The sequence below is a fragment of the Apteryx mantelli genome, chromosome 3 (assembly GCF_036417845.1).
Source record: "Apteryx mantelli isolate bAptMan1 chromosome 3, bAptMan1.hap1, whole genome shotgun sequence".
In the NCBI taxonomy this organism is placed as follows: domain Eukaryota; kingdom Metazoa; phylum Chordata; class Aves; order Apterygiformes; family Apterygidae; genus Apteryx; species Apteryx mantelli.
Genome location: NC_089980.1, coordinates 88,013,966 through 88,028,205, shown reverse-complemented (window position 1 = coordinate 88,028,205; position 14,240 = coordinate 88,013,966). Strand labels below are relative to the sequence as shown.

At 39.7% G+C, this 14,240-nt stretch overlaps 1 protein-coding gene across 1 annotated transcript in view; it reads left to right on the top strand.

The window, feature by feature from the left end:
* Positions 1 to 6,363: 6,363 nt before the first annotated feature.
* Positions 6,364 to 14,240, top strand: part of CCDC162 (coiled-coil domain containing 162) — a 47,728-nt gene continuing 39,851 nt past the window's right edge. The window contains 5 exon segments of the mRNA XM_067294588.1: positions 6,364 to 6,500; positions 7,913 to 7,985; positions 8,328 to 8,438; positions 11,137 to 11,331; positions 11,989 to 12,151. Coding sequence (XP_067150689.1) covers positions 6,364 to 6,500; positions 7,913 to 7,985; positions 8,328 to 8,438; positions 11,137 to 11,331; positions 11,989 to 12,151 — 679 coding nt within the window.

The window sequence follows — 14,240 nt, the reverse complement described above, 5'->3', positions numbered from 1 at the left end:
TAATGGAAAGTTGCTTCTTTGGATAAATTTTGCTCTGGCGCCCTTTAAGAGGAAGACTGAAATTTTTCAGACAATAATTTAAATTTAGAATAAACTGTTTTAGTCTTTAACAGAAGTTCTGTGCGGGGGCTTTCTGTGTGCCTGTGGGGGAAGGTTGTTTGTTTGTTTCTTACATGCCCTAAACATCTTTACCAGAGCTGTGGAAGACCAGCTTGCTCAACTAATATCTGGGGACAGATTTCTCTCATTCTGTTTAAATTGTCTAGAAATCTTTCTTATTTATGGATTATCTCTAGCCTAGAAAAACATGTACACTTAAAAGCACTTAAACATACCTCTAAACATTTGTGTAAAGGTGTCCCTCGTATTGTTTTTTTTTTTTTTTTTTGGAAGATGTCTAATCAGTGTTTGAAACAGCATTTCAATTATTTTTCCTGGTATAGATAGAGTTTCTGAGGTAGGTCTATGTACTTCTAGACCCTGGAATCGCTGATAAGGGAGACAAAAGAAAAGTGAGTATTTCTTCTAAAAATATTTGCATATTTTATGCATTCTGCTGCCACAAGATAAGCTTTAACCATTCCTAGAGGTAGTTAAATAATCTCTAAAGCTCTGTATGTGTTTGGGCATGAAAAGGCTACATCATGTCCTAGGGAGCCTAAAGCATTATATCTGATCTGGAGATCCAGCTCTAGACAAAGTCATCAGAGATGGACTGAGATAGAAAAAATTGCCAGCATTTTGCCCCAAATACATAAAAAACATGTGAACAACTTGGTGCCGTGGCAGCTCCATGCAGGTGGTTGCTATAGGGACAGCTGGACCTGTCCAGGCAGGGAAGTGGCACGTGAATCAGCTGCTCCCTCCGTGCCTTGATCTGGTATTTTTGTTGACTCCAGCAACCCAGGGAGAGGAGGCTGCTTGGCGCTACAACTGGAGAAGGAAGACCCAAACTCCTCGCTCGGCGCTGTTTAGTAGCTGCGGTGGAGGGCTGGTGCCTTTGGGACGGTTAGCCAGGTACTGTATGGGATGGTACTTACAGGGCGAAAGCACTGAATGGTCAGTCTTCAAAATGTGCGTGCCTGCAGAGGATATCCGGTCTAAGAGCCCAGAATAAAACCATTTTGTTTGCCATTTTGTAGGGTGCATGGATAGAAGGAAAGGGAAAATAGCTAAAAACTAGCCCTGTTGACAGCTAATTAATTTGGATCTTTGGTTGATTTAAAGGGGGGAAGGTGAGCTGAAAAAGCTGTCCGACTCAGAGCCTGGAGCTGTGATTTGAGAGGGGAAAATATGAATGGATATATATTATATGAAGTCTTGTATATCTCTTGTATTTCAACTTGAAAGATTTCACTAAATTTTAATAATTTCTTTGCTGCCTGCCTTCTGGAACTGTTTTGTTTCTCTAGTGTGTATGTTTTCACACAGTGAAGCAAAGTGAATGCACTTCAGTATGGGCTGAGAGTCAAACTGGACATAAAGTAATTGCATTCCAAAAAAAATTTTTTCTTAACTTGCAGAAACACATAAAATTTGTTTTCAGGTTGTATCTGAATATCAGGGGGATGCGGAACACCAGGTTATGTGTTTGTTTATTAGCATATTCACAGTCTGAGGCAATTGTCAACCTCATAAGATCAAAAACAAAAAATATGCAGCAAGGAGTAATTAGGCAGAAACTGCAGTGGTGAGGTTAACCTTGTACATTAACTATTTGCAAGATTCAGGTCCCAAGAGAATAAGGCACTCAGATTCCAGTGAGTTTTGCTGGGATCTGATTGCTTCACTTTTTATGCTCTAAAAAAGCTCTGGCCTTGAACTCCATAAACATATATTTGGAGAAAGCATAGTGGTTAAAGCAGTTGTCTTTACAAGAACAGTATGTTTTGACATAATAAGTGCTTGCTCTGCTCTTTCACAGATCCTTTTTCTGATTTGTATCTTCCATGTTTTTGTTTGTCTTCTCAGATGAAACTGTACTTGTTTTATAAATGTTCTGAATCTAAACTATAAAGGGCAGCAGACAAAAACGGATACCAAAAAAAGACTAATTGGTTTGTTTATTTACTCCAAATCCTAGTTCTTTTAAGCTGAGTTATGCAAAATTGCCACAGCAAGAATTATCATTGACAACAGGTTTTGTTAGTATTTTAATCTAAGGTCGTATTTTATGGCTGGACAGTAAGGAAATAGGACAAAAGATGTAGGTCAAACAGTATAATTAAAACCACAGAACAGCAAATTGTGTCCAACAGTAGTTCACTTTCCTGCTGCTAATGAAATGTGCTAGCACAAATTAATGGCTTGTTACTTAAGCCTGCTGGAAAGACTTTGTCCCAGTACAAAAGGCATTCAGTTTGAAAATGTGTGTTTCGATCTTCTACCCAGCAAAACTAGAGGTTGGACGTAGCTATAAATCCAGCGTGTTCTGGGAATAGAAGCTGGCAAAAACACTCCTAGAAAAATATCAGGGCAGGATCTCACTGGGATTTGGATCCTGACTAATGTAAGTAACTACAGATGTTTTTGTGGACTGAAAGATCTATTGACAGACATTCCTGGCATAAGAATACCACACAAGTTCATGATCATTTTTATAGCAGAAAAAAAAGGAAGTGGGGATAATAAAACATATGCTGTTATTTCTGATGAAGCATTTTCTATTTTTTTTTAGCTTGCCTGTCTTGAAATGGCCAAGGCTGCCTCTACAGTGTCCTCTTCTGGGGCATACTCAAAGCTTCTCTAAGTCACTTGGGCTGGGATCCTAATGCCTACCTGAAGCTCTCCATAGGCTCCCTTTATGGGTCCCATAGGCTGTCTTCAGTCAGCAGAGAGAAGCAAGCATTTCTGAAAGTGTAGTGCATCATATTCTAACATAACAGCTAAAATAGATCAGATGAATTTTGCCCCAAATGCCTGGTTCTCTTTACTGACTATAAAGGAGTCCAGGGTGATTAGCTTAAATGAAGATACTTCCCTTGTTCAAAGAATTTGGTCAAATAAATTCTGATCAAACATGGAACTCTTTCTGTTAATTTCCAGAAATTCCGGATTAGCTCCTTAAAATTTTTGATGACATAAGTACTGTGTAAGTACTTGTGATTGGTTTTGAATCCGATGTATTACACTGCATACAATAATTTTTCCTCCTGTTTGTCATGTCAGCCTCTTGTGCCTTGGCCTAAAAGTGGGTCCCTTTCCTGAGAACATGTGCACCATAACTTTCCCATTAGGAGTGGTCTCACTGGTTTGATGGTAGGAAATCAGGATCTCAGTGTTCTGTGGTTCAGGCGAAGACAAAAGGCTACAAGGAGTCTATGGGTTAAGGAGCCCTTTCCTTTACCAGCATAGGCTACCCACTCTTCAATTTTTCGCAAACCTGTTGAGTTCCACCTTGAAACTAGGTCGGGTTTCTGTCCCCAGTTCTCATATTGTAAAGCCATTGTAGGATTTTATTTTGTTGGTGCTTAAGATGGTTTCTTTTTGCCATCTGAACTTATTTATAGGCAGTTTTACTGTTGTGCCAAAATTTGTCTTTTAGTTTAAATAGTTTCCTGCTGTTCTTTTCTCTGGTGGGTCATAGTTTCTATAGGATCAGTTAATATACCAGGTCTTTTTTCTAATCTTTTAAATCACATCCATATGGAAAGAATTCTTACTAGTCCCTTTAATACATAGGTATGATAGATTCTAAGTTAGTCTGGACTGATTCATTTTTGGTAAATATTTTGTCTGTTGGCATCCATGACTTTTTTTCCTTCAAAGTTTGTACTAAAACCTTGCATGCAATTGGTATATCATTAATGGTCCTGTAATTGTTAATGTTACCTCCCCCAGGTTTTTTTCCCTTTGCTCATCCTTCTCCACCTTTTTTTTTTTTTTTTTTTTTTAGTACATATTTGCTAGCATACCTTAGTTTTCTACATTGGGTCTTTGGAAATTAAGTTTGTCCCATCTTCCCAATTTGAATATAATAAGCTATCCAAATTTTGCTTCATCCTGAGAAACAGTAATTTATATTTCCACTACTTCATTCCCCTCAGCTGTATCCTAACCTTAACTCCATCTTCTATATCGTAGCCCTTTCTGAAAAATTTGAGCTAAATTTTTCTCTTTAGTTTTATAGCCACATCTGATTTCTTTTTTTTTTTTTTTTCTAATCTAAACTCCACTGCCTGCATAGTGGCATCACTTCTTTTCTTTTATGTCCTTCTTGTTTATATGGCTGAAGAACTGCCTGCTCTTTATTTTCCCTTGCGATGTTTAATTTAACTTGACTTCTGGTATTTCTTGCTTTAGTTCTAGGCTTCCTGGCCCCCTTTCTTTTTGGTCTTTTTCTTTTTTTGGTTCTCTGCCTACTCGTTGGTCGGCTCCACCATCCTTTCTTCCAAACACTTCCTGCCTGCTTTTATTTTTAGTGCAATTCTGGTTAGCTTTTGCGCTATTGATTTAAAGACATTCCAGCTTCTCCAATATTAAAATCTTTGAGATATGAGTTCCATTTGAGTTCGCTAATTACTTTTAGTAACACAATAAGTAGTAAAATTTGTATTTTTATTCTCTAAATTAGTCCTTCCGGACTTTAATACTTTTCATACATGTCTGTGTTTATTCTTCCATTATATTCACTTCTGTAATGTTCTCACTGCTTACTGAAACTGTCTGAAATATAATCTTGGTTCAGTGACCACTTGAAGACATTTGTAGAGCATGGCAGACTTTTTTTTAATACTAATCTAGTAAAAATCTTTATTTTCATTCCCTAAGGTAAGTCTAATACAAATAGATTCCCTTTTACTGGTGCTAGCCATTCTTAAATCTTTTAATTCAGTAAAATATCATACTCTTCCATAACCTTTCGCATAAATTCAGTCTTTCTAAAACATCTCATAACCTGCTGCCAAGGTGTGGTTGCTATTCCACATTGTTATATTATCCTGATTGTGTCAACTTTCATGTCTTATGTCACCAGTTCAAGTTCTCCCCTGGGCCTCTCTGTTTAGTATGTGAATATACTGGTTGCTTCTCACTGATTTCACACAGATTCCTGGCTGAGTTCAGTAAAATCTTTTTATTCCGATTTTTATCAACAATAACATTTCCTTCCTCATTGTAGTCATCCGATCCCTTGGTGTTTGTACCCTTGTTTACCTGAATTTCCTCTCCCCTCAGGTGTGAAATCCAGGTGCAGAGATCTGAATTCTCTGATTCTTTCCCTCAGTTGCTTAGTTTGCAGCTCGTATTATCAGTTAGGCCAATCCCAATACCAGAAGGCAAGAATTTGCCCAAGACCTTGGGATACTACCTGCCGAGAAGAACCCCCAAAAGTACCCCCTCCAAGGTCTTTATTCGGCCTCTTGACTGATTCCTATGTTTGTCATGTCAGACCTGTGACTGGATCAATAGCTATTATCTTTCACTGCTCTCTCATTAAAAGAAAAAGGAGAAACTACATGCCCACAGCTGCCAAACAGTTTCTGCAGACCACTGGGAAATAGATGCTACAGATTGTTATTCAGCAGTTTTATTACAAGTGAGCTTGCCATTTCTTTCCCTCTGCCTCCCCAAAAGAAAACCCAAATCTTTCTGCAATGGCTTGCTTCTTCCCTTAAAAAGGCAACTCCCAGTTTTCTAATAGATTTTATCCCTCACTGGCAAGTGAATACAATGAGCATATTTCCAGATGTTGGGCTTTAGAAGTTCTCACAAGTCAAGTGTTTCCCATTAGAACCGAGCAAATTATTATTAGTGGATTTTTTGCAGATAATCCATTTGTCAAAACCTGGCACTTCTTGCAAATTATTTCATTCCTCTTATTCTGGTCAACCTCAAGTAATAGTTTCAGATGAGAGAAATGGGGAGAAAATGGGTTTTGAATGTCCATGCTTTTTGTTTTGGAAAAAAAAAAAGCAAAGAGTTTCAATTCATTTGTAAAATGTTTTATTCAGCACATAAAAATTCATGTTTGATTACCTAACCCCTTTTGCCTTAACAAAAACTGGGGGAAGGCGGGAAGAGATGGCATTTGTTTGTGGGGTGCAGAGGGATGTGCATGAAAACTTTTTGCCAAGACCATTTTTTTCCCGTTTTTCTCAGGCTAGCAATCAAACTGGGAAAAATCACTTTCACCCAGTTCTGTTCCAGATACCAAAATAACATTTTTGTTGTTAAAAGAGATGCTGAATAAACAATTCTTTTATGTAAATGCTGCATACAGTACATTGTCTATATAGGAATGGACATTTGTGCTTTTGATGTGAACAGTTCTCCAGGTCCAGAGTTTGCATGTGCCTCGCTCTTGAGAAAGGAACTTCCTCCTGACTGCTTCGTCTTTTGGTCTGCCAAACTGAAATATGAAAAATGGATGAAGTATACACAATCTCGTCTACCGAGAAGGTCCAGCAGCTGGAAAGAGAACTAGCAGCACAGCTAGCAGAGCTGAAGGCAGAAATAGAAGACTATGGGGTGCTCCCGGGAACACCGAGTAGGGCATACAGGTAACAAGGACTTTTGGGGGAATGAGGAAGAGTCAGATTATAGCACTGTATTGTATTGTGCTTTTGGAGGGAGGTCATGATACAATGTCATGCGTCTATATAACTGTTCAATTTGGAGACCTGAATACACACGTGGGAGCCAGGAATAACAGCTTTTTTTATTGCACATCTGCCACAGAGCTACTGTTGAAATGAAAGTGAATATAAAAAAAAAAAACTAAACCTGTTTTATGTTGTGGACCGCAAACAAAACTTTAAATCTCTCTATAATGTCAAGTATTTCCTTCTCACCCCGAAGAGGAAGTAGCTTCAAACATAACGCCGGGATGTATAAACAGAACAGCCACATGTAAGACAGCTGCAGCAGCAGTGGGACATCAGCTATGGCAATGTACCCAGTTTTGGCATGATGCTTCATGAAGGCTGTAGACCACCTGGAGAATATCTGGAGGAAAACAGAGTTCAATAAAACTTGAGTAGGAGACTTGAAAAGATGAAAGGAGCTGGGCTTATGTCTCCACTCCGTTTTCTCTAGATTATAAGTCTACAAACATATGGGAGCTTGCTGTAAAAAGGAAGGGAAAAAACTCTTGGTGTCCACTTATGAATAGGACAGAAAATAACAGGCTAAAGTTCAAACTGAGAAAAACTTTTCAAGACAGTGTTAATTAAACACTGATGTTTTGTCTAGTCTGGGAGATTGTTGACTGTCCATAGCTGGAGGTCTTTAAGAGCAGGTTAGACAAACACCTATATGGAATGAATTTTCTTTTTCCTGCCTTAGAGCAGTGGGACTGCTAGATGCTCACAAAAAAATCTCTTCCAGTCTTAACTTCTTATGGTTATAAAGTGCTCCAGTGCAGTTTCCCATGTATCGCTTCTGAACAAAATTCAGGAGTCCCTTTTTTAAGGGTCCAGTTTTCACCTATGTATTTAATTCACAAACATTCATTTTGTTCAGTTAAATAAAAATTTTGTACAACCAATTCTTGCTGTAAGTGTATTGATGCATGAAAATTAAGAAATAGTTTTCCTCCAGAAGTTTTCTCATCCCGTCCTTTTGTGATATAGGCATATTAGGAAGGAAGTTCAACAAATTATGAAGGGTGCTTATCAAAGCATTCCACTACATAATTAAGGGTTGTAATATTTACCATTCAAATTGGCAAGCATCCAGATGGCCTTTTTAAAGGCTTTGGCTAAAAAATGGAGGTGGAAGAAATCAGTCTGTGCCTTAAAATTTTGCCAAAGATGTCTTTAATTAAATAAACTAATGCTGCTTTAATATAGGTTTTTCATACCACTGAACTTGTTTACTGTTGACTTTACCATTTGAATTGTGTTGGGCCTGTCAAATGTTTGCTAATATCAAATTGTCTGTAACATCCTGTTGAACTTTTTTTTTTCTGCAGTTCTGTTCCAATTCCAAAGGATGCATCTTATTTCAGAAAAGAAAGGGAGATAATACTGAAGAAAGGCTTACAGGTAGCTGAAGAATACATTAACTTAAAATTCTCTTCACCAAGTAATAACTGAAAATTAAAATCAGAGGAAGTGATATGTTTTTCAGAATGGAGAAGAGCCTGTAAGGACAGGGTGGGAAGGGTCATAATGTAGTTTGAATATTGGTAAAACAAAATAGCCTTTCTTTTATTTGGATAAGATTGTTCTTGTGATACCAGTAACCTGGGCCTGGCTGTGCAGCTTCTGTTTGCGTTACTACTCCCAATTAAATTCAGAGCCTAAATATTTTTTCTGTATTTACTTTTTTTTTTTTTAATGATATCCTTGAAAGATCTATTCAACATGTAGCTGCTCTGTTTGCAGGTGACAGAGGCAAAACCTCTTGTTATTCAGGCTGATGTCATGCAGAGGGAGTTAGAGAGCTGCTTGAGGAGGGAGTATACAGCAGCAAACTTGCCCCTGCTGCTGCACCAGGTAGTATTTCTATTTGCCGCAAAGTTCCAAGCGGTCTGCATTAGCTTGGCAGGTTGTGGCATGATTTTAAAATCAGAAAGATGTGAAAATCCTCCCTGAAAGCAGTCATGACAGCATTAGTGCTTTCAGTTTAAAGCACTTCCTTGGATGATGTGAAAAATTCTGTGACACTTCCGTTTGTTGAAAGAACAGGAATCCAGGCCAGATAAGATGGACTGGGTCAATATTCTTCTATTTCTCTGAAGCTTTTGATTTGTTCTGTAGGTTACTTTTATTTCTTTTTTTTTTTTTTTTCAATGAATTTCAAGTTTCTAGGTCTACCAGGCTGGATTCTGCTATTTTCCTCATGTTAACTGCTTTTTCCATTCCTGTAATAACACTTTGTTCAAAGGGACAGCTTTAAGGAAATTCCCACTTAAAGGATAAATGAAATAGTGCATTGGTCTTTGTCACTGATAAACTATAATTTTGGTGTTATTCTCTGATTGTAATGATGACTTATACACTGCTTAAGTTTCATATAATATCAAAATGCTGTTGTTTACTAATGCGTGATGTGTTGGTTATCTCTGATTTTATTCAAGTTTTTTACAGACAGAATTACTCGGCTAGTCCAGTGTAAATATTTGCACATGCCTAGATGGAAGAGATTTTGTACGCACAGCAATGTTATTGAACAACTTTATCCTCTCTATCAGGTAGGAACCAAAAACTAGGATCTAGCACATACATATTTAGCACAGTATCCATTCATTAAAAAACAAAATGTTAGTATTGGCTTTTTTCCAGCCAAATAAAGCTACTAACGTTAAGGATAATTTATAAAACTCTGAAATTTTTGGATTTTGATAGGCGTTACTGTAGCATCTGAAGATGCTTTAAGTAGTTTCAAGCAATGCAATACTTGCTTAGAATATCATATCCCTGTCCTCTGCCTGGTAGTACCGAATACAGGTATTCTGTGTGTAATAGGCGTGTAACTCCATTTAACTGCAATTGTTGTGGTTTATTTTAAAATATAAGCACTTGCAACCAAGCAGCATCTCAAGTTCAGTTCAGGAAGATGGAGGGTTTTTTTTTTTAATCCCTGCTTTATTTTTTCTCATTTATTGTATTTCAGACAATATGGCAGTCGTTTTGCTTAGTTCAATGCATATAATTTTGCAGGATATGTAGCTTTGGCAGCAAGTAAACCGAGTTCTCTTACAGGTGAAAGTGGAGGTTTTTTTCAGTCAGACATAATAAAATTTCAAGCATGATAGCTTCAATTTTGTCTTGCCATTATGTAAACATTCTCCTTTAGAATTATAAATCTTCCTTTCATCTGTATTGTAAATATCATTTTTTTTCTACTGCATATAGTTGTGCCGGTACTTTCAAAAATCTTTTGAATGGTTGTTTCTGAGTTTTCTCATGGCTGTAGTTGCAGGGAATCATGGTGGTAGAGCTTGGTAATGAAGATGGTAAAGAGCTCCACCACCTCCCCATATGAGTTTAATATTAAGAAATGGAAGAGCCACTTGCAATTTGGGTAATGTATGATCTGAGACCAGGAGAGAGAGTAAGCTGATTTCTGTGACGCAAGCAGGGAAGGTAGCAAACTCTTCTGTCTGTGGCTATCCAGATCACGTGCCATTAACACTACTGCTAGAAGCCTAAAAAAGGCCAAAGGCCAAAGGCCATTTTTACAAGGAAGGTAGAAATGGCTTTGCCCCCTGCTCACCGCCACTACTGTGGCTCTGGTGCTCTGTGAGGGGCAAGGTGGAGAGAACTGTCCTGCTTTGGGAGCTCGTGTCATGGCTGGGAGATTTAAAGTCCTCTTGTTCCATCTGTCAACAAGCAAAAAACCTTTTCCTGCTGGGCAAACTGGCCCTGAAACTCCTCCATGGCTGAAGGTCCAATTTTGGAAGAACGAGAGCCAGATGTCAGTGTGACTCCTGTGCCAGGGTTTTCTAACAGTCTTAGCAATTTGGGGACTTTTAAAAATAATGTGAATTGGTAAACCATAACAGAAAATGTCTTACATAACTCATTTTGCCATTAGAGTTATTTAAAACAATAAAAAAGGTGTGTGTGGGGGAAATGTTGAGTGGAAAATGGTAAAATCATATTTTCAGTTCCTGACCAGTTCCAGACTGGCTCTGAATAGTTCCAGATGAGCTGGGGCTGCTGGTCCTGAGACATTCCCTAACATAAGGTTCTCTAACAACACTAGCAAGACATGTTTTATTAAAAAATAGCACTTTATTCATTTATTATTCATTTATTTCATTCTTAAAGGAGCTCATTGAGTTTGTATGTGAAAGGTCTCATTTTTGCGGGTGCTACTTGAAGAGTCTGGCCTATTTAAATGTAGAAAACATGTTAAAGGATCACTACATGTTCTTAAACATTATTAGTAATGTGTCTGTGTTCACACTGTGACGGCTGAGTATATTCTCAGCTGTCTGCTTATGGTCAGTATTAGTTGCTCAGAGAGAATCATTATCTAGACTGAAACTCACTTTTCCTCACTAGGTTGGAAATACCATTCTTACTCCATTCCCAACTCTATCTATGTAGGAAGGCAATAAACCTTTGAGGTCATACTTTCAGACTAGATTGCGTATGCAGTGGGAATGCAATAGCCTTCTAGCTAGTACGGGGCGAAAAAGCACAAATGCAGAAATGACAGTGTCTCCTTTATAAACATAAACAGAAGCAAATTAGTCACATCATGGAAGAATACAACAATGCAGTTCAGAGGGCTGCAAGGCTTTCAGCTGCGAGGGAAAAGTTCCTGACAAGAAAGAAAAATACGGTGAATGTAGTGACCCAGGAAGATCTGATGATTTACACCCAGTGGCTAGTGTGTCACTTGCACTCTGTGAAGGGTGTTCACTGTTTCCTTCAGGTAAGATGAGCACTTTGGATGGTGAAGTACAGTTAAGCAGCCTTCAAATCTTGATTGGGGGCAGGGGAGGAAGTAAACCCAGGAGGATGAAATTCAGTGTAAAAGTAGTCTAGAAGTTTGAAGACACTGAACGAGGGGCATACATATGCCATTTGATTCTGTTAGCAGACTGGTTTTGCTAGAAAGGAAATAGCCAGACTCAGCTGTGCCACTGCAGTAGGTGGAACAATGAATCCCCTGGAAGCAGGGTAGATAGTGTGGGGCTGCTTGGTTTTGAGGCGACCTAGTATGAGAAGGAGGAAGCCTGGGGAGGCTTTTCTTCCATATTACTACCATGATGATGTTTTGATAGAGCAGGGTCCTATCAATGGACTGGATCATCTCAGTGAATACTCTGCTTGTAGACTTGAGGAGCATTTGTTTGCTTAAGAGTGTACCACATTCTGAAGACAAATCTGAATACTTCTTTATTTTACCTTGTTTCTGTAAAGATTTTATTATATCAGTGCTAAAATTAACTCACGGTCACTAAACAATGCATAACTATGGTTTATTTTTTTCTCTTTTGTGTTTTATTTTATTACTAAATTTCCAGCTAAATTGTTTGTATGACTTCTAAATGACTTAGAATAATGACGGATATGTTTTTAACTCCAGGTTCTCCAGCATTTGCCCATTTCTCATGGAATGAATGTGGCTAGTGAGAAATGTCCAGATGTGGTTCAATACAACTGGGACATATTAGGAAGTGCTCTTGACAAGAATTCAGATATTTTTAACGTGAATGTTTCTCTCTGTTCCAGAGTTTTAAAAAGAAATGGTGAGAAATGATCAACTTTCTTTAAAAACCAGAAGTCCTACAGATAATGCATTTATTGATGTATATTCTTTGAGAATGGTCAACAGGGTGAATTTGGGAAGTACTGAATGCCATCCTTGGTTTGTATGCTTGAGAAATTTGGCATGTGGCTTTTAAAATCAGCGAGATTCCTGGAAAAGGTGGTGCCCAAATTCCAGAGCGTGGAGTTCTGAATTGGCAGTGGTGGCTCCTGTGGCCTTAGTAAGGTTTATGTTCGAGGAGTTCGGCTTTGCTGTCCGTGCACAGAGTCACAGAGAGAGTCAGTTTAGAAGAACACGTGTGGAATCAACGCGGTGGAGATTCCAGGATGTTGTTCTGATTATGCCAAGCCCTGAAACTCACCCTCCCAATTTTCTGAAAAAATTTATTTAAAATATTTCTGTGGGTGTCCTGTTTCTAGAGGGATACTTTGCTATGCGTCTTTAAACAATGAATCTCTAGAAAAATCTTTGTGTTCTCTTTTCCTCTGGAGGAAGGGAGGAAGTGACGTTGCTTATGTAGAGTTACCCATGCGAGTGGCACTTCAGCAAGCAAGACAGTATCCTTGTCCCAAAGTGATGAAATGCTAAGATTTAATCTGTGCTTTTTTCCTCACTGTTCTTGCTGTGTCTGAAGTGTGGGAGCCCACAGGATTGTCTCTGAAGAGTCCGGTTCCTGCCTCTCCTTTGGGGAGAGGCAGGGTGTTGTGCCTCCTGCTTGCAGTCGGAAAGTGGGCTGCCCAGGGTGGAGGAATCGGAAGGGACCATGGCTTGTCCTCCCTGTTCCCTTGCTTTGTTGAAAACTTCTAGCCCGGGGGAGCAGAGTGTACCTGGGGGCCTGCATGGGGGAGCAGGGCACAACCGCAGCCTGGAGCGACACTGCCCTAAGAGCGATGATTGATTGCGAACGCTGTAGTAGGGGAAGAAATGGAGAACAGTGATAAGGAAAGCACAGACGTACCACAGAAGGATAAGGGGCCTTTAAGCCTTAGCTAATGGTGCCCTCCCAGCCGCCCGCATCAGCCCTGGCTCTGCTGGCGCAGCCCTCCTTCGCTCCTCAGGCCCAAGGAAGGTCCCAGACATGGCAAGGTGGGGAGAAATGGCAGCACTGCCGTGTGCGTACAGTGCTACCAGCGTTAAGGCACAGGGTGCCCAAACGAAGCCCCTCAGACAGACCATGCCACTCTCGTGTGAGCAGTGCAGGAGAGGGAGAGGTGACAGTGCCCCCAGGTACAAGGTCTGGTAACATAAGGAGAAAGGCACCGGACCTGAAGGAAAAGCATGGAAAGCCTATGTTATATCCCCTCCACACAACCAGCCCTGCAGAGCCTTCGCCATGGAAGAGGCTGAGCGCTCGACCAAGAAGGGCAGTAGCTGCAGCCCAAGCTGTGGCACATGCTGCCTTCACTGGGATCACAGAAGCCTCATTCCTTCCTGTGGGTCCCTGCGTTTGCTCCGCGCTGATTTGGTGAAGTTGCTAGCAGGTCAGGAACTCATCTAGCCCTGCTGCCTGCCTGACACTAAAGACTGGCAGACATCTGCTAGGATTGGTCCCTGCTCTCTCTCTCGGGTGGATACTGGCTGTGCTTCTTCGGGCCACATTTCCTGTCAGTCCTGCACTGTTGCTGGTCCAAGGGGAGCTGAGTACCAAAGTGGGACATTTCGTGGTAGAAGTTTGTATAATTAAGACTGCCTATTTGAAGGAGGGGCAAGAGCGTGACCTTGGAGCTGATTTTACAGCTTGCAGAGAATTATTCATGAGTATGAGAATATATCTTTTACAATATTCCTTTTTTCTCTCTCTCCCTCTGTGGCATCCTGTGAATTTCAGTACTCGCTTCTGTGTCTACAAGGCCCTTATTTTGTAACCTGCAGTGTGTTACAGAGTTCGTCTGGGCCATTCTTTTTGCAAGGAAATAGACCCTTACTGGTATTAAAAAGCAACTCAGAAGTGATGTAGCTTTTCTTGATCTTCAGTATGTAGTTATCTAGTAGTTGCGTACAGTATCATATTAACATCATAAGCTTCACTCATCTCCTATCTGGATCTGAGCTTCGTAGATGAAACAACA